Genomic DNA, 21,211 nt, shown 5'->3' on the forward strand with positions numbered 1-21,211 from the left:
TGCGCAATGATTGTTCTCAATGGAGGGAGAGAGCCTACTCAACTTAGGCCTGTCAATTTTTTGAACCATCTAACATGAAAATATTAAGTAATGAGTTATTTTTGTACGTTAACGAGTCAGGTTTTTATCGGGTTATCTGTTAAGAACTTGATACAATATTATTTGTCAGATCTTGATATTAGGCAGGATAATTTCTTGCATGACTTGTTAATTTGACAAGAAACGACATGACTCGTTAAAGAATTAGGTCGTTATCGAGTCACCCGTTAAGAACCTATTAAAATAACGAGTTTGACATGACACAACCTGTTAAGATAATAAATCTAATACGAAAATGATAACTCATATATTTCATGCATTTATACCATCCATTTCTAGCCTCTTTGTGATGTTTTTGAGTTAAATTGGATGCATTTTACCTTATTTTGTGTTAGTGTGCAAGCATGTACTTTAGGATCAATTTGAAGGCAAACGAAGTGAAAACATGCTATTTTTGGGGTTGACCCTTATTCAAATGTGGAAACAAGTTTAGTGGCCTGTTTTGAAGCCGAAATAAAGAATCCAAGGCAAATCTGGTTTGTTAGAAGACCAGGAGCAGAATGGGAAAGGAATTGGAATACCTAGCCTGATTTGGAGGAGCCAAATAAGGAAAAATGTTCTAAACTTTGGCTTAATGGTTGGGATCACCTTGCAATCAGCTATAACCCCATTTAGCCTATGAATACTAAGGCTTCAGATCACTTTTTCACAAGACCCCCTTGGGGGTCGCCCAGAGTTGTCTCTTTTCTCTCTCTTTGGCCTTTCTTCCAGAAACAAAACCCTATTTTCCTTCACCATCCACTGCCACCGAAAAAACCACGCAGCCGCACTGTTCTTGGAGAAGTTCAACATCAGAATTGCTTCAAGGGGGTTTCTTCTATGAACATTAGTTACACTCATGTTGTTCTTGATATTTATATATTCTGTAATCATGTTGTGTAATTAAGTTCAAAGCTAGGGAATTCAATTTAGCCTTGCAAACCTACTCTATGTTATTAAGTTAAAGTATTCAAACTACCAATCTGTGTTCTTGTTTCATTCACTGGTTTTATAGTTTAATTTGTTTGATAATCTTAACGTTTGATCACCATTAGGGCTGCTCATGAATTATTTAATCAAGGTTATAGTACACATCATGCTTAATCTTGGTAGACATGTGAATGAATAAAGAAACTGCTATGCATACATCCTTCTATGTAATTTCTTTGGTTCTTTGAAGTTTTCTTGTTCTTAATGGATTCTTACTTGCTAATCTAAGTTGAACATCACAACTAGGTTGCATATTAGGAGTACTTGATCACAACCACACATCAAATGGATGATCATAAATAAGTAAAACGAACCCTACTTGCAGATTGGAGAGTTGAATGCATTTTGACTTAATTTTCATGGAATTGACTTGTAATGGTGAAATCGGTATCCCTAGTTCCATTCCCATTATTTCTGAATCAACCTATCATTTATCTTTATATTTCTTGCATTTTGAAGTTATTTAAACTTTCAATTGAAAAATCTAAATTCAGTTTGCGTTTTCATTGTTTAGTTAGAGTTCACATAAAGCTAGTAATTTGTAGAGGTCTAATCAGTCCCTATGGTTCGACACCCTTACTTGTGCCACTATACTATCCTTATTTTTACACTTGAAAGAAACACAACAAAAAACAACACAAACACGACTCAGTTTTGCTAGGACTAAGCGAGTTCATATTGTCCTTCTTCGTCTTCAACCTTTTCCTGATAATGCCGAGCTAGCCATGGCAAAAGTTGCTCTCCCTTTGTCTTTCCTTTGAGGGAGCTCATGCTCTTATTGTGCGTGCATGCCTTTTCCATATGGAGCCAAGTGAAAGGGTTTGAATAATATAAAAAACCGTATCAAAAATCAATTCCCTGTCAGCTAAAAGCAATAATTTTTATTTATTAACCATCCAACAACATATTAGACCTTTTATGCAAAGGAATTCTCATTTTTTTTTTCAAAAAAAAGGGGATTAAGTGTGAGACTCACTTCACAACAAACATCAACGATCTGAACCATCTATTTTCTAAATCTCAATTCATAGATCATCTTTACGAAAATTCATTTCAATCCGAAACTATTTGCCTCTTTAATTATCAAGATAAAATTTCATTGTTTTTCATACAACAAAGTAGTCATTAATTTCTTTGAACCTAATTAGATGTTTTAAACATTTCCGATTTGGCTAATATTTTTGTAAGGATGATCTATGAGGTGCAACTTGAGAAATGGACGGTTCGGATCGTTAAAGTTCCATATGGTGTGGACTCCACAACTAATCTCTATTTTTATTTTAAAAAAATAAAATAAAAATAAAAAAAATCCTTCCCTTGAAGGTTTCTAACAATATATATCATTTTCTCTATCACTTGTTTTTTATTTTTTAGTATGGATAGAAGCATAGTATATATGCTTTTGTATTTATTGACTATCCAACAACATATATCATTTTCTCTATCACTTGTTTATGGTATTTTTAGTATGGATCGGACCATAGTATATATGCAAAGGATCGTTTGATCATTCATTATTTGATTTTTGGCCACACATTCAGTCGTTAGTTCATTTGATCATGTTACGAGGTGATCTACTCTAGAATTTTTGCGCTTCCTTGAGCATCTCTAATATGTTTTATAAATGAGCACCTAAGCTAAAATTTGGGGAGAAGCTAGAAAACGTCAATTCCAAACATGTTTCATATCATGCTCCTAAGATCATGAACCAGTTTATATTTGACAGAGTAAACAAAAAGGATCACGGAGTGTAACACTGGACATAATTTGAGGGTAAAAGAGCAACTATTATTAGAGTTAAAAAAGCCAAACCTGAACATATAGTATATTTCTTGAATCATTGTTATAATCTAGTCGTCTTTGTAACCTAGTCACGAAAGAGAGAGAAGCGAAATCACTTCTGAATTCCTATAAATATACTGTGACGACCTATTCCAATTTATTGTATATATTTTATCCCTGTGTATGTAAGTGACGTTTATGCCTTCGTTGGTTTGGTGACATAGATGTACGTATATAGTTTAAATTCTTTTCTCACTGACGTGACTATCGACGTCACAAGCGTGTTGACACAAGTTAGGGTCGAATTGGGTTCGTAACGAAAATGTTACGAAGGAATAAGTGAAATTGGGTTGGTTTTATTTCCAGTGGACTCATTTTCTTGAGCCCTAAACATTGTAGCCCAATTAGGGCTTAAGATCCTTTTATCTAGGCCTAACCATGACCACATGCACACACCCACACACACGTACGTACCTTCATCCTCCCCCTTTTTCTCTCGATCTTTCCTTCGTCCATACAACCGAACCCTTTAACTTTCAAACACCATCACACACATAGATCAAACTTAAGGATAACGTTTTTATACTCCCCTTGACTTCACAAGTTTAGCCATACCATTAGTTTGAAGGGAAGATGTGTTGAACTCAAGAAACCCGAGCTCCGACGAGGGATCCAGTTTCCTCCGACATGATTGCGAAGGATTCGCTTGGTTTTGAGACTTAAAAAGGTGTTCTTCTACCTTCCCTAACAACTTGGAAGAAGTTTTGAGTGGATTGGACGTTGGAACACACGGGTTTAGGAAGTTCCAATTTAGTTGGAAATTTTCAGAGATTTTCCGACCACTTTTCGTCGGTTTTAGGACTTCAAATAGGTAAGAATTTGTTCTACTCTCTAAGAGCTTCAAATCCATATAAAATTCATAGATTTTGGTTGAGATTTGAAGAAGATATTGAGGTTTGAAATTTTCCAGAAACCGACGACGCAATAGCGATTGGCGCCAGAATCCGGTGAACCACCGGAGAAGGAAAGAGGATATTCCATCAACTTTGACAGAATATACTGACGGTATCAGGTAACTTTAACGGAATATTCTAATATTTAATGGAATATTCCCTAACGTCGTTAGGGAATCCGTCAGTTTGCTAGGCACGTGCCTACACGTGTGGTCGTGCCTTGGCCAGCGCGTGGGGCATCGGAAAAATATGAGGATGCTCGTGGTGTTGCGTAGGCCACGATGGCATATTCAAATACCCCAATTGAGCAACGTATGAGAAGTTGTTACACGGTTTTGGTTTGTGCTTAAAATTAACGTTAAAATAGTTGTTTCACATATAGGTGAGACGTTTTCGGAGGACGAGCGCAGCTAGGCGAGACTCGGGGGTTACGACCCTGCTACATACCAGTGAGTGGGCTTTTGGTTTATATATATATATATATATATATGCGTTTCCTAGAAACTGTTTTTTAAATGGAATTTCATTTAAAATGCCATGTCATGTGTGCTTTACATTTTAGCATATGCATTAGTATAACTTTACATAATATTGCATGATGTTGCGGAGGCCCAGGTAAGTTCAGGTAAGTATATATTGACGGTATGGTTGCATGGTAGTTGATTATGACTTGATGCACATAGAGCTCATTGTCCTGCACCCCGGTGTTAGTGCTCCGCCCATGGTTAGGGCCTAAACTTCATGTGATCGTTCACCTCCCGCACCACATGCTCACCTTGGATCCAAGGCAGGCGCCAACCTGTTGTACATACCACATTAGGTGGTTCCCACTCGCAGGTTACTTGCGATACTTCGCACAGCCTTCACGTGATCGTAGCACTTGAGCGTATCTATTTACACCCAGCATGTCGTACAGACCACATTAGGTGATTCCAACTCATGTGCAGGTTTACTGCCATACATGTCACATTAGGTGACTCCGGCTGGATTGATGAGCACTAGGTTCAACCGTACAAATCACATTAGGTGACTCCGGCTGACATATCACTTTTACATTGATTTACATCACTTGGCTTACATATTTATTGCTAAGATAGTGACATGGCATATACTTGGTTTCCATTGCTTTCGTGAATGATTTCTATATACGTATGTAGTATTATTTTCTGGGAAATTATACGGGTTTTACGATGAGCGGTTATTACGTTTCTAAAGACAAAGATGTTTTCAAAAACTTTGTTTTTGCTCACTCACACTTTCTGTTTTGCGCCCCTCCAGGTTCTAGGTAGAAGTTTGTGTAGGTGGCTTACGAGGATTCTACAGCGGTTCTGACAGACTTCAAATAATGTAGGGATTTCTTTCATGTCTTGTATAATTAATACTTAGCTTGCTAGACTGCACTTAGGTTACCTACACTCTAAGAACTTGCATTACTATTTTAAACACCTTCACTCGTACTTATATACTTACCTAGTGTAAAGTAGCTAGTTTGGTTTTTATTTACCCAGATATTCGTATCACTATCACTTCCGTATTGTGCACATAGCTACATCTTCCTTACGTGACGGCCAACATACCTCGATTTAGGTCGGGGTGCGTCATATACTGTCAAATCTTTATGAGCTTTCTGCGTCTAGATATCGTCTTCTTTGTAACCGATTCAATTTCATAATGGTCATCATTGCCATTTTACTGATTATAAAAGATGCATTTCATTGTAAAGTGAAGAAAATTACATCAATTTTGTTTAAATAGTTCAAAAATGCCAAGTAGTTCAAAAAATAAGCGGCGACAATTGACAACTTAAATAGTAGACGACAAACGAATGAAATGTATTATAGTGGAGCAAGCGACCTAGAGATCTTCAAGCCATGTGAGTTCTCAAAAGTTCCTGCGCAAAGTGAGCAGCCTCCGATCGGCTAGTTGTAGGTGTCAGTCTGACATGGTTTCATGCGGCGCACATGCTTCAATGGGAGCCAAACATGCTAGCCTGTTGCTATCTGCATGTCGTTTCCCCATCGAACGACACTGGACCTTGGTCCTCTCCTCAGTATAATTACTTTTACATAGCAATGTTAGTGAAATTAAATTTGCTAAATTAAATTTGCTAAATTAAATAATATGTAAGTTGATGATTGAATTATCTTGATAAACATGCTCATATATATTAGTGACATGATCATGTAGTTTGTAAATTTTGTCTATAAATTTAGTTTTTCTAAAATTACCTTTACAACAAAAATGATTTTTTCATCGATAATCCTTCTTCCCTACTTACTTACACTTAACAACAACAACGCCCTTTTAGGCTTTTTATTCACGTCCTTTTCAACACCAACCACCATCTTGACAGCTCCATAATTCTTTTAGTTTGGAAAGCAATTTGTGCTTTCTCAAAGCAGAAAAAACTTGCTTGAAATAAACACGACTTCACATGAATTTTAAAATACTGATTCGCTCCTTATCTATAAAACATATTGTTCATACTTATCTGCTTGTATGCACATTATGATATCATAATGTTCTATAGGGCTTGTTTTGTGGACCGGATGGGATTTGACTTAATATTTAGAATAGGTTAGAATTGAATTGGAGTGGATAAGATGAGATTTTTGTCAAGTGTTTGGTGCATATAAGTAATTTGGACTGGTTATGGATTAATTTACTTATAAAATTAAAAAAAAATTACAACGTCAACCTCTCTCTCTCTCTCCCTCCCGATTTCTGTCTCTTCTCTCTATCCATCTCTCTCGACGACAACCCACACCCACCCGCCTATAGCTCACACCCACGACGCCACGACGCTCGAAATCCACCCCACCATATCGGGGCTACTCGCGACGAGACATGTGATGAGAGAGAAATCGGGAGAGAGATAGATGAAGATTACGGAATGAAGTGATGACATAGAGAGGTGAGGAAGAACACGACACGCACATCAGGCAGAGGGGATTGGTAACCATGTGTGAGGTTGGTTACATAACCCACCTGATTTTGGATCTCTTCTAATCCCATCTAATCTCATCCTAGTTACATTTGACACTATCAAACATTGGACTTGGTCTCTAACTTATCATATCCGGTCCACCACACGAGCCTTATGTGTGTGACACGGTAATTTAACAAAGACAAAATAATTAGTTGTGTGTATGAAAGGGTGATTTGAGTTTGCCAAATTAACATAAGTGCAAAGTTTTACTCCCTTCACTTTTAGCTGCTTTTGAACATGTTCTGGTGGAAAGGATGTAAAATCCCCAATGATTAAAAATGATTCTGCTCCCCGAACCAACAAACCCCAAATTCTCACCCTAAAAATTTTGCTTTTAAGCTTTCCCTCAACATTTTTAACGATTTAATTTTTAATGCAATTTGACCAATACAATTAGTGGTGGAGTCAAAATTTTCAAACTTTGGGGGTCATGATATCGACCAAAATAGCTTCATTGGATCATTTCGTCAAACACCTCATAGGCACCTGTCAATTTTTGCCAACATATGCCGAAAACTTTTGCCAACATATGTTTATAACTACAATTATTTGTAGAGGCTTGTCGAGAGTAATTGCAAGATACTATGAAATAATATTGAAGACTATCAAGACTTGTTAACTAAGACATTTTATTGAACACATGGTGCGCACGATAGAGTGCACACAAGAAGAGAGAAAAGGAAGACAAAGATTATAAAAGAAAATAGAATAAGTAGGAGTAGTTTGTAATCTAGTTTGTCCTAATGGTTTATAAAGGTCAAATACAATACACAGACAAATATACATAGAACTTTTTGAAGTTATTGAAGTTAAGGACAACCAAAGAACCCATATACAATGCAATGCACCTTCAACAAGGTCAAAACTCGTGGCCCTTCAAAGTGAAGGAAAAGAAAATAATAGATTTTTTTTATTCACAATCGCAACGGAAAACAATAACATTTTGTGTGAAATCTAGACTCTTTGGTCCTGAATTGAATTTTGAGAGAGTTTGCTTAGCATTTCTCAATTTGGTTTCACTAAAATACACACAAATAGAATGTCGTTTGTGTAAAGAGTAATGCATATTAAGGTATATAAGTTCTTTAATATTAAATTTAATATAGGATGCATTTAACATATTTTGAGGTGCTAATAACTTATTCTGGAAAAAAATCCCAAAAATCCCAAACCAAACCGAAAAAATCCCGATCCCAAACCAAAAAAATCCCAAACCAAAATTCCCGAAAATTTCGGTATGTCATCCCGAACCAAACCGAAATTTTCGGTATGGGATTCGGTATTACATCTCCATTTTTTCGGTATTCCCATACCGAATAGAAATAAATATTATATATATATATATATATTATTTTTTAATTATAAGAGAATTATTTCAACCGTTCATTGTTTTAGATTTAATCTGTGCCGTTCATTTGTTTTTAGGTTAGATCCCATTTCAATTTTCACTTCCGTAGCTTGAAGTTGAAACGCAGCCATGAGCCACCAGCTTTCCTTCACCAGAAATCAGTGAATCACCACCACCCAGCTTCACAAATCAACACCCAGCCACCGGCGCCACGCCAAAGCATCCTTCACGAATCGTCTCCGACACGATTCCTTCACGATTCCTTCACGAATCGTCTCCGACACGAATCGCTGGACAGAACTCTCCAGCCTTCCTTCACGATTCCTTCACGAATCGTCTCCGACACGGCGACACTTGCGAGTTGCGATCTCTCTCTCTCTCGGGCAATTTTCCCTCACAGACAGAACTCTCAATCTAGAGGCGGAGGTAAGTCTTCCTCAATGATATTTGGTTATTACTTGATTGTAGGTAAACTTAGCTCCTCTGGCTATCACGCTAATTGGATCTTCTGATGACTTTCATAAACTGCAGGTGTTAAAATATTTTTGCTTGCAACGATCTATGCTCTAATGGGATGCCCTCTTTCATATGTTCTTTGGTACAGGCCTCTCTATCGTGCAATGAGGTAATTGTTTAAAGATGGCTTTGTTTCTAGTTTCCAGGTAAATAAAAGATTGTAGTTCCTCTGGAAATTACAGAGAAGCCGCAATGTTAGCATAAATTTTTTGGCACTTTAGAGAAAATAGCTTGACTGTAATATCATGGATCTTAGGCTAAGACAAGAAAATACTTTTGAAATGACGTTTTTGGGAACCAAATATCAAAGAGCAAGCATTGGTTGTTATCCTAAAAGTATCCTCATCTGCTAATGGATGAGACCTTTGGCATATGATGGGCACATGTTTAAATTATGCCCTGTTTATATTATGGACGAATCAAGTAATACCCTATGGACTCTAAGTCTCTAACTGGCACTATAACTCTCTCGCAACTCTTTTCTAACAGAAATTTTAGTGCATCAAAGGCTTATGTAGGAAAATAGTAAGAGAAAGGAATATAATAGAGATTTGGACTCACTTTGGCCTTTGGCATAGCACTAAAGGTGTATTGGAATAACTCCGATAGAAATTAAAAGTTTCCAGCATCACACCAGCCTTCACTATCATACTGCCTTTGGAAACAGTGCTGCTTAGTCACTAGGGTGGGATTGTTATATGGTGCATGACATGGTGGTTGTGGTTGTGCTTCCTAAAAAACACTTTTCTTTTCTATAGGGATGGTGATGGAATGCCTTTACATGGGACCTTCATTTCTATGGAGTGCACTTAGATGGACTTTGATTTTCTTAGTGGAAGTTCTGTTTTGTTTTGAAGCATGAATCTGAGGAAGCATGTCTATTGATAATTTGACTGCCTGCGTTTTGCTTCAGGTTCCAAAATTTGGTGAACTAAAACAAGAGTATGGACGGTAATATTCTCGGAGGCATTGACAATAAGGTTGTTTCTTTGGAACCAAACCTCGTATTAGATGTTTGTTTGCTGCTATGAACTCACTTTGTAATTTTTAAGCTAGAATCCTTGAATTTCTGCTGGAAATCTTGGGAGTGGGAGTTTAGGATATGCATGATCTTTGGTGTACTGTAAATCTTCGTTGAATTAGTATAAGTCTAAACGACAAATTCCCCCTCATTCCTCTATTCTTTCACTCACTTAACTAGCTCTGCTAGGTGACCGGAGACGGGATAGGTACAGATGAGCTCTGTGGAAGATAGGCAGGGGTAGAACTTTAAACAATGTCGGAATATCGTTTGAAGGGGAACACAATATTTTCTTATTCGTCGTGCTATTTTACATCATCACTTTCATTGAGAATACATATGAGATACAATTAATCTAGTAGGATTCCCATTGATAACAAACATGAAACATATAGTTGGATACCTAGTGCTTGATTTGAGACAGCATACACCTGCTTGACTTACCAATCCGATTTTAATCGGTTTTCGTGTGGCAGCTCCACATTGGATTTTGTATTGTTGCGGCGATAGCTCCTCCAATTGTCTTTAATGGGAAATCATTGACGTAAGTTCTTACATTCTTTTTTGTTTCTTGTTTCTTGCATTTAATATTATTTACTTGTGGTGATAGCTCCTCTAATTGTCTTAGTAAGTGTTTTGATGCTGTGTAACTGAACCAATATATTTTCCTCCTATTATTTTCGACAAATGTGTCCTTTTTTTTATTTTTTCCATTTTTCTTCTTATATACAGGGGAATTCTTTCGGCAATTGATGTTTTTAAGTAAATGAACGTAAAATTTATATATTTTCATCTAGAGAAAATTACATGACTGAGGAAATGTGGGGAAATTAATTAAGTATAATTTTAGATTAACTATGTCAATTTTCTATGTTGAATGCTCAGATTTTTGAACCATTTATTTTATTTATTGATTGGAATTTGGATATATGCTGAACTGTGGTTGTGATATATTAATGTGCATTGTTATTTTATTTGTTAGGACTTAGGATGGACGGGTCTAGTAGCCAATCTAGTACACCTATGGTCTCGGTATTAGGAAAACGAAAACAAACCCAACCTAGTGGTACCCTTCAACTAGGCACTCCCTCACCTTAAGATTATTTGCATAATGATTATTTTAGGCACGACTAATTTGGGAGGTGAGGAGAATACAACACAAGAAAATGAAATGCCACCTCCACCTCCTCGACCACTCCAAGTTGAAGTTCAACAACGTCAAAATCAATCACTACCTCCACGACCACCCATTGCAAGAGGAAGGGCTCAACCATCAACATCAAGGGGAAGAGTACAAGTACCAACAAGAAGGGAGCAACCACAAGCATCAACAAGATCAAGGGGACGAAGGGGCCGAAGAGGCCAACAATATTTATAGACTTTAAGCTTTGCTTTTTAGCTTTTGGGTTTGTTACTTTATTTATTTTAAAACCTTGGCTTGTAACTATTATTTTTGCTTTTGACTTTGTTACTTTATTTATTTTAAAACCTTGGCTTGTAACTATTATTTTTGGTTTTGGGTTTGGTACATAATTTATTTTTATTGCATGCATGATGCATGTGTAGTGGGCAAATTGAAACTTTGTTATTATTGAAACTTTGTGCACAAATGGGTAGTGGGTAGATTGAAACTTAATTTTAGCCCAAAAACATAATATGTCAAATTTTAGCCTAAAAACATAATATGTCAAATTTTAGTCCAAAAGCCCAAAAACATTTCGGGATTCCCGATTTGTCCCGAAATCCCGAAATTATTTCGGGATTCCCGAAAATTGGGATTCCCGAAAATTTGGTTTGGGATTGGTATTGAATTTGGGATTCCCAAAAATTTCGGTTTGGGAATCGGGACAAGGGTTTCGGTATGGGATCCCATACCGAACCACCCCTACTAATAAGAAAGGTTTAGCAAAAGTTTAGAACCAGGAGTTGTAAAACGATAAAATCTACTTTAAAAAAAATGGAATTAGTAAAAAAAAATGGTAACACAAGAGGAATTAAATTTATTAACTAAATAATATGTCATTAATATAAATGAACACGTTTGTTAATGAATGATCAAATTATAACCTTTCATATCATTTAATTTTATTCACAGAAAAATAAAAATAATTTTTGTTGCCAAGAAAGAAAAAAAAGGAAAAATAGTAAATACCCGCTTTGTTTCCAGTGTGGCGGGTTCCACCTTTCCCTCCCCCGTTGTCTAAAATTTATTTTCCTTTCAGAGACCTTCTCTCTCCTCTCTCCCGTCTCTCTCATCAAAATCTGAATTCCAGAATAAAGAAAACGCCAAACTTCCAAAACAAAACGAGAAGCGGCAGCACCCACGTCCCCCCTCACCCCTCTGTTCTTCGCACACCTCCCATCTCACGCATTTCCTTGCCAATTTTGTTTTTTAACATGTCAATTTGAATTGATAAAATCCATATTTTACAAAAATTAAATTAAAATATCTCCTTGTATCTACTGCCTGCCTGCTCCTTTCTCTCTCTCTAACTCTGAGAGAGGAGAGAGAGAGACTTATCTCTCTGAGCCTGTCCCCTCCTCGCATGGACAGTCCTTACACATCCCCACCGGTCTCAACGGTCGGATTTGCTTCCCCCTAGCCACTTATTTTCATGCACCATATCTCACTTCCCTCTCTCTCTCTTTCTCTCTCTATAATTTGATCGCATTTATTATATTTCTGTACCTTTAAGTCTGTTTACGTGTGTGAATGCATGTGTTTGCTCAGTCAGTAGGTGCCCACTTTCTAGTTTCTGCTCTTGGGCTTCCATTTAAATCTCGAATTTTGATCTGGGTCTGAATCCGATTTTGCTTTCGCTGTCTCTGTGACCCGGTTAGGTCGTATTCGGATCTCCGGTGGTTGTTCACGATGCTTCGTTTGTACGGGCAGGCATGGACAACGCCATGAGGAGGAACGAGTCCGTTAAGCGCAGGGTTGGTGGCGGTGGCGCTCAGTGGCATTGGCTCGTCATTTTGGGCATTCTCCAGGGGTTTTTTGCCGGATGATATGGGCTGCGGTGGCTCCAAGGTCGACAACTTGCCGCTAGTCATGCTTTGCAGGGAGAGAAAGGACCATATCAAAACGGCGTCGGACCAGCGCTACGCTCTCGCCGCAGCCCACTTCTCCTATTTCCACTCCCTCCAGCACATCGGCGACGCCCTCTGCAAGTTCGTCGACGAAGACCTCATTGTATCCGGCGCTGGCGAGTCGTCCTCGCCGCCGGGATCTCCGGTTCTCACGTTGCCCTCCGACGAAGGCAAGCCCAGGAAGAGGAAACCCCATACAAACCACTTGTCTACATCGATTCCGCACTCTGTTTCCGCTGATTCGCTGAAAGCGGACGACAATGACGACGCTCACATACATTTGTCGTCTGGGTCCGAGTCAGAATCCGAGTTTGACTCATCGTCGGGTCACATTAACATCGAGGACAGCCCGGAGCAAGAGGTATCCTCTTCTTCTTCCTATCGTTACCCTCCGAATTCACATGTGTATTATATGAGAAGGACGGAGACGCCGATGCAGACGGTGTTTTATGAAGAGCCGGAGAGATATCCGACCCAAAATGGTCCTTATCCGGATTCCTATCCGGGTTATTCGGGTTTTCAGCCGTATGGCGGTGGTGGATTTTTCGGGTACCCGATGGGGTCACCGGCGAATAGTGAGAATCCGTACAATCGACGGCAGCCAAGCCCACCACCACCAGCCGGTCCTCCACCTGCAACGCCTTCGCCTCCAAGGGTCTCGACTTGGGATTTCCTGAATGTGTTTGATACTTTTGATAATAGTGGTTACCCAGGTTACTATCGGAAGGCTAGATACGGGCACGGGTCCACGACGAGCAGTCCGGACTCGAAGGAGGTGAGGGAGAGAGAGGGGATTCCCGATTTGGAGGATGAGACAGAGCAGGAAGTGTTGAAAGAGGTTCACAAGGAGAAGCGGAGGGTGAATGCGGATGGTAATGCGAATAGGAATAGGAATCGAAATTTGGGTGAAGGGACTTCAAGGGCTGTGCCATTGAAGCAGCCAAGCAGTGAGGAGAGTTCAGGGACAGTGCCATTGCATAGCAGTGAGAGTTCCCATTCTGTCCATGGGAAGGAGATAAAGAGCAGTCCAGATACAAATGGATCGAGAAACTCCGAAGAGGAGTATGTGAAGAAAAAGAGGGTGAGTTTTGAGTTTGAGGTTGAGATTGAAGCTGCATCGGCGCATGATGTTGGATCTTCAAAAGGGAGTAGCTTAACTACATTGTCAGTCCACGGTACAAGGGACCTTCAGGAGGTTGTGAAGGAAATCAGGGATGAGTTCGAGACAGCCTCTAGTTATGGGAAAGAAGTTGCCATGCTGCTTGAGGTGGGCAAGTTGCCTTATCAGCGTAGAGCTGCTGCACTTAAAGGTAGGACTCTAATGCCTAGTTGTCTTGGACTCTTGGTACTTTATCATACATATCCTTATTCAGTAGACTGCTTCCACCATCTTGTTCGACCGCATTTAAGTGATGAAAGTTTCGTTTCTGTTGTTGCGAATCTAAAGCTATACGCGCGCTGTCTATGCATTACATCCCAGTTCCAGTGTAACTAGGGCTTACTTTTCTCTGAACTAAAATGCATACTTATCGACCCAAGTAGCCTAGCCTAAAATACTTAAGTGTTGTGCCGTATAGACTTGCACGAACTATGTCTCGTGATTAGATGAGAGATTAGGATTTTATTACGAATACTGAATACAGTTTGCATAATTAAAAAGATGATTTTAGAAAAAAAAAAAATTCTACCGTATATTTTTTTTGCTATATAAATCCAATAAGTAATGCTAGGTAAACTAAACTTGCAAACTAATTGATGTGTCACCAATAAGAAATAAACACATTAATCAACACTTAAAAGCAATAATCCAATCATCAACTTCCATGTCATTTAGTTTATAGTCTCCCTAACATTATCCAACTCCAAATGTTAGAATCTCTGGACCCTTGTTGAGCAATGTGGACATAATATTGCTTTACTTTTTCTTGCATTTCGTTTCTCCTTGTACGCGGTTGTTAAGTATTAGATATGGCTTCGTATTTGAACTTGTCCAAGTCTTGATATTGACAAAAGGTAATAGACCCTCCCTTGTTCATGTTTACAAATTACAAACCAGCATGTTATTAATTAATTTTTTTAGAGATAGGTGTGAAATATATGTTTCGGGAGGATCTATCTGCAGGACCTGTGGTGACTATATAATATGGTGGTCTGACTGATTAAAATTTTATCAGAGATACACTCTCATGCTTGAATTTGGTTTGATAATTACTCTGCTGCGGATTCCTTTATACAATGCAAAGCTTCATCATACTGCATATGACCAAAATGTTAAAGGTCCAAGTTACACCTGAATGTTTTGAAAAAAATATAAATCTCACTGTTTCGACTGTAGATTGCATGTGGGATTGATAGGCAAATTCTGCTAGTCTAATATTTTTTATTGGGATCTCTATGAAGAAGCATTATTGTTGGTGTTTCATTAAAACTTATGCATGTCTATGCAGTTGTCTTCTCGAGGATTCTTTACCTTGTAGCACCTTCCCTGCTTTCTTCACCCCCGTCATCCATGCCCCCAGTAAGATTAAACTCTAAGACCGTTAAAATGGCAAACGCTTACCAGGGAGAACCTGGAAAAGATTTCAACAAGAAGCCTGGAAACCTCTCATCAACTTTGGAGAAACTATATGCATGGGAGAAAAAATTGTACAAGGAAGTCAAGGTAAGAGAATCAAAATCACGGATGTCATGCAACTTATAATTTCTACTATGATGATACTTAAAATCCTTGATAGTCTCAGATAGTCACCAAATCCTTTCATTGCAGCAGGTTGCAATAACTATTTCATACTCTCTGATTTAACAACTACCATGCACTTGCACTCATTGAAGGACCTAAATTTCTATATTGCACTCAAATTTTACGGTGTTATTTGAGGTTTTTTTTTGTTCTCTTTACTAGCTTCAATTTGATGTGTCAATCATCGCTTTTTATGTTCTTCAAGTGGCTTGGAGCTTGCTCCTGTTGACATCCATCTAATATTTTATTCGTGTTGCACTAATTTTAGGACGAAGAAAAGCTACGGGTTGACTATGAAAAGAAGTGCAAGAAATTGGAAAAACTAGATTATCATGGAGCTGAGTCTGCTAAGATTGATGCCACCCAGGCTTCTGTACGGAAGTTGCTAACAAAAATTAATGTTTGTATCAGAGCTGTTGATACCATATCGAGGAGGATACATAAGCTGAGGGATGAAGAATTGCTTCCCCAAGTTGCAGAATTGATTCATGGGTAACAAATCTCTTGAAATTCTTTTAGCAAAAGCTTATCACTTTGGGTCACAACAATATTAGCATTGGTTCATTGTTACTTTCGGATGAATTATAGTCTGAATTATGTCCTGCCTTTTTTTTTTTCCTTACAATTTATTGCTTTTTATTTTTATTTTTCTATACGTATAGAACCTGTATATATGAGCTTATGAGGTGGTAGTCTTAAGAGATTAATTTCCCAATAGATAACTCAATAAGTTGGTAGTGGTTCGTAATGAACCCCGCACCTGCTCAATGGTGATGATTATCATTTGATTTCCATCAGATCACTTTCCCCCGTGCATGATCCATTGAGACTTTTGGTGACAATTTTGGTAGGGAATAAAAACCGTGACTGTAAAGAGTATAATTCCGGAACTTGTATGTAAGATGCTTACCTTACCCTCTACAGTGCTTATGGGAATCCTAACCCTTTTACATTTCTTTTTCCATTAGCTTTTCCCCCCTCCTGCCAAACATAGGTTACTCACTGGTGATGTATCTGATGCTTGAAGGGACCTGAATTTATACTTTAATTTTCTGATTTTCTAAAAGGTTATTTCTTAACTTATCGAGTGTCTTCTGTTAATATTAGGATTTGCATTTTATCTGCAGATTGATAAGAATGTGGAAATCCATGCTCAAATGCCACCAGAAACAGTTCCAAGCTATTATGGAGAGCAAAATTCGATCTCTTAAGGTGAGTGCTGGCCTTCGAAGAGATTCTGATTTGAAAGCTACTCTTGAACTTGAAATGGAGCTTTTGAGCTGGTGCACATCCTTTAACAATTGGGTTAACACCCAAAAGTCCTATGTGGAGTCCTTAAATGGGTGGCTTTCAAGGTGCATTAACCAGGAACCTGAAGAAACGCCTGATGGAGTTGCCCCTTTCTCCCCAAGCCGGATGGGAGCTCCACCCATTTTTGTAGTTTGTAATGATTGGTGCCAAGCTATGGAAAGAATTTCTGAAAAGGGGGTGGCAGATGCGATGCATGATTTTGCTTCAACCTTACACCAGTTATGGGAAAGGCAGGATGAGGAGCAACGTCAAAGGATCAAAGCTGAGTACGTCTCCAAGAATTTGGAGAGCCAGCTTAGAAAATTGCATATGGAGAGGTTGAAAAGAGACCATGACCATGATGCATCAACAGACAAAGCCGCTCTGTCAAAGTCACCTTCCGATAGTGGAGTTTTACCACTGGATGATCTGAAGGTGGATTTGGATTCAATGAAGAAGAGATTAGCCGAGGAGAGAGCGAGGCATAAGGAGGCCATCGAATTGGTTAATCACGCAGCTTCCAATAGTTTGCAAGGTGGTTTGGTCCCAATTTTCGAAACTTTAAGTAGTTTCACTTCAGAGGCTCTGAAAGTTCACGAGCAAGTCAGACTTGAAGATGCCGGAGGCTCATAGCGAAGTAAGACTATTTATACAAGTTGGAAGCGCGATGTGTGAAGTGGCTAGAGCCCTTTTGTATATGTACAGTCGTTCATTGAGATCGCATACACTTAGAAATGGTAGGTTAGCAGAGAAGACGAAGCGAACTATATGAAACTTTAGGCATGACAGAGATCTTTGAGAAGGAGTTTAGAAAAAAGAAAAAGAAAAAGAAAAAGGGGGTTATTAGATTTGCCTTCAAAAGGTTGATAGACAGAGTACAGTTGATCCCTTGGGTTTGACTTTGGAGAAATTCTTTGGTTCGGCGGATTTACTCCATCACTTATCTCACCACCGCACATAGATTGACGTGAGGACCGTACTACACGGCGTTCCGTTCTGAGTGTGCGGCCCGACATGTGACGGTCCACGGCTGAAGCCAAGAATTTCTCCTTGGCTTGATATCTGGTTCTGCACAACCCCTTTTAACAGATGGCAAATTTGTACAGAAATTCATTTATTGGATTTTACTGGTTTTTAGGTGGTGGAGATATTTGCCTGTTGCAATGTGTGGGATGTCAACTTATTAGAGAAACTGAAATTTTTTGAATGAGCTATTCCATTACCAAAATGGTTTGTCTTTTCATGTACTGTCCATTCTTGGTTGTTATCATTAATTCAAATGGTTAGAATTGATGTATGCGGGGCCAACATCGTCAGAAGTTTCTCACGCGAGCATGGACAACTGACCTTAACAAAGTAATGCAGGGATGCGGTGGGAAGGAAGCATCTCCAGCCTCTGTCCGGCCGATCATTCTGCTGGCATCTTTCATTCACGCCTCCGTTTGACTGTAAAGCTCATAATTTTCCTCTAGGCCTAGCTGCTGTTGAAGACTTTTCATACAAGGAAAATAAGAAGAGAACAATAGAAAAGTGTAGCAGCATGCAGTGATGCGTTTGAATGGAAAAGCGTCAAAACATCGTACGTTTTCTTCTAATATGTATACGTAAAATCAAATCAAAACTAGCTAAACTGACTCAAATAACTCAAAACAAGCATTAAGGGGTTAATTGGACGAAAATCTAACTAAATTGACTCAAAACATAAAAAGGGGGTTTGTTTGGATGAAAATTGACTTAAAACTAGTAAGTTGCAGAACTAAGTAAAGGTTGCACGAAATTAAGGTGACTTAAGGGGTGAAAGGCTAGCTAGACTCAAAACAAGCACTAAGGGGTTATTTGGACGAAAATCTAACTATATTGACTCAAAACATGAAAAGGGGGTTTGTTTGGACGAAAAGTGACTTAAAACTAGACTAAGTAAAGGTTGCACGAAATTAAGGTGACTTAAGGGGTGAAAGACTAGCTAGAGGATTCTTATCCACACATGAACCATATGCATACAAATGGATTTCCAGTTATTATTCCTATAAACCATGAATGACAATGCCCCAAATTAATCGTGAACAACACTAATTAACTTTTAGATTTTCCTAATTTCATTGAATTGGACTCAACGACGCAATCAAATTATTCTTATCAAGTTCCCTATATGAACAACATGATAGAGATACATATCAAAGATCATTAAGTTCTATGAAAATCATAAGCATTAACATGACATTTGTAACTATGAACTGCATGATACTCTTGCCAAGAATTTACTTAACGCAATCATGACTAGTGACTTTTACTACTTGTGAATATAAGTTCATAACGATTAGTTGAAATTCCCTTATATTTTAGCATCAAATTCATGCATGCAAAGTAAGTGGGCCCCCTTAATCAACACACAAGAATAAGTTATCAATCAAACAAATAAGTAAATTGCATTCATGATTTATGAAACAATAACTCGATGTAATCAATTCATATCACATATATGTTCATGGCTTTGAATTCACCTCTAGCTAAAACGAAATTAGTTCCACATGTTCATCATAATTGAAAACCAAATTAAAATAAACATTGAACTAAAACTAAGGATAGAATACACCTAAAAAACGCTCTAGCAATCCAAAGGTCTTGAATGGCAGGCATGGCTCCAAGCTCTTCTTCCTTGCTTGCAAAGCTGCGACACACTTCTATTTATTTCTCTATATTTACTATAATAAATAGAAACTAACTAAATAAATGCAAAGAAACAAGCTAATAAAATCGCATAAATATGCTCCTATCAATGCTTGTGATATTGCACCGCTTATTTTGATGCCAAGTGCTAAGTGTTTGCATTATTGTTTATGAATGCTTGGCTATGTTTGAATGAATCCTTTTTTGGATATGACCCATGGCTTGGGCATAGTTGAATGAATATGCTTGAGGATATTTGTGTATTTGTTTAGTCATGTTGACAAGATACTTAGCTTTTATTTCATTTGAAAGTATGCATGTTGAAGCTCTAACTATAGTATGTGGTGCCATGTAAGTTGAGGCTCACTACTATAAATTTTTATATACATGACACAATTTATGGGTAATGTTAAAGTTTAATGATGCAAGGGTTTAGTGTCATCTTGGGTGTCATTAAAGATATTTTTTATGACGTTGAAAGGTGATGTGGTAGAAACTAACACACAAATTAAACCCTATAAATTATTCAATTGTAGTAGGAGTAAGTAGGGATCGTTCTATTCCGGGGATTAGAAGGGATGCTAATCAACACAAATTAAACTTATAAAACTGAAAACTAAGTTAAACTAACATCAAAACAATGATTGGGGGGATTTTGGATGAATTTAATTAAAACAAAAGTAAAGGGCAACAAGTAAATTAAGTTGTGAATGAAATATGGATGAAAGGATAGCTAAAAAATTCTTCTCCATACATGAAACATATGCATACAAATCAAGTTCCAGTTATTCTTCCTATAAACCATGAATGACAATGCCCCAAATTAACTGTGAACAAGACTAATTAATTCTCAGATTTTCCTAAGTTCATTGAATTGGACTCAGCGATGCAATCAAATTATTTTTCTCAAGTTCTCTAACTATGAAAAGCATGATAGAGATACATCTCAAAGATCATTAAGTTCTGTAAAAATCATAAGCATTGACAAAGCCTTTGTAACTATGAAAAGCATGATACTCCTGCTAAGAATTTACTTAACTCAATCATGACTAGTGACTTTTACTACTTACAAATATAAGTTCATAAAGATTAAGTGAAATTCCCTTATATTCTAGCATCAAATCCCTGCATGCATACTAAGTACGCATCCTTAATAAACATACAAGAATAAGTTCTCTATAAAGCAGATAAGTAAATCGCATTCATGTTTTATGACATAATAACTGGATGTAATCAATTTATATAAAACATATGATCATGAATTTGAATTCACCTCTAGCTAAAAAGAAATTTAGTTACACATGTTCATCATAACTGAAAAACAATCTAAAATAAACATTGAAACTTAAAACAAAGATAGAAAGAACTTTGAAAATTCCAACAACTTCAATGGATGAATGGTATGCACGGCACACCCTAAAATTTGCAGGAATTTCATATATATAGGGAGGGAACAACTAAATCCAAGGAGGAAGGGGTTTTGGCATTTTGAATTATTTTAGGACTCTAAGAATCAGGTAGAAAGTGTTGGAATGTGATTAGGATTCCTCCTTGCAGTTGGAGATAAGATAAGGTTGGATAAGATAAGATAAGATAATGTTCCTCCCTAACTATGATTCCTTTTTCTTGTGTAATTCCTTGGCTTCCAAGCCTCAACTTTAATTTGGTATTAAGAAGTTATTGGAAAGTTCTCTATTAAGTCTGCTTACCACGTTGCAAGTGATTGGATCTCTGTGGCCTCCAAAAG

The 21,211-nt window shown here is 37.8% G+C and overlaps 1 protein-coding gene and 1 long non-coding RNA gene across 3 annotated transcripts; both read left to right on the forward strand.

Moving 5' to 3' along the window:
* The first annotated feature begins 8,221 nt into the window (after window positions 1-8,221).
* Window positions 8,222-10,309, forward strand: LOC137716778 (uncharacterized). Its single transcript, XR_011065742.1, has 4 exons — window positions 8,222-8,566; window positions 8,672-8,765; window positions 9,570-9,636; window positions 10,154-10,309. It is a non-coding gene; the product is annotated as an uncharacterized lncRNA (long non-coding RNA).
* A 1,700-nt stretch (window positions 10,310-12,009) lies between these two features.
* Window positions 12,010-18,090, forward strand: LOC137718266 (protein ROLLING AND ERECT LEAF 2-like). 2 transcript variants are annotated; one of them, XM_068457786.1, is made up of 5 exons: window positions 12,010-12,259; window positions 12,519-14,077; window positions 15,215-15,429; window positions 15,776-15,999; window positions 16,635-18,090. In XM_068457786.1, the coding sequence occupies exons 2-5, from the start codon at window positions 12,688-12,690 to the stop codon at window positions 17,428-17,430; spliced, it is 2,625 nt and encodes an 874-aa protein (XP_068313887.1). In that variant the 5' UTR covers window positions 12,010-12,259; window positions 12,519-12,687; the 3' UTR covers window positions 17,431-18,090. The 2 variants fall into 2 exon arrangements, with proteins under 2 accessions (XP_068313887.1, XP_068313886.1); XM_068457785.1 differs by lacking the exon at window positions 12,010-12,259 and having other exon boundaries at window positions 12,286-14,077.
* The last annotated feature ends 3,121 nt before the right edge of the window (window positions 18,091-21,211 follow it).

Source organism: Pyrus communis, chromosome 15 (assembly GCF_963583255.1).
Source record: "Pyrus communis chromosome 15, drPyrComm1.1, whole genome shotgun sequence".
NCBI lineage: Eukaryota > Viridiplantae > Streptophyta > Magnoliopsida > Rosales > Rosaceae > Pyrus > Pyrus communis.

Excerpts from the sequence above, each read along its gene's own strand:
- LOC137718266 (XM_068457786.1), top strand. The coding sequence starts at position 12,688 with ATGGGCTGCGGTGGCTCCAAGGTCGACAACTTGCCGCTAGTCATGCTT. Across the intron at positions 14,078-15,214 it reads TAGAGCTGCTGCACTTAAAG|TTGTCTTCTCGAGGATTCTT; the intron begins GTAGGACTCTAA and ends ATGTCTATGCAG. Across the intron at positions 15,430-15,775 it reads AATTGTACAAGGAAGTCAAG|GACGAAGAAAAGCTACGGGT; the intron begins GTAAGAGAATCA and ends CACTAATTTTAG.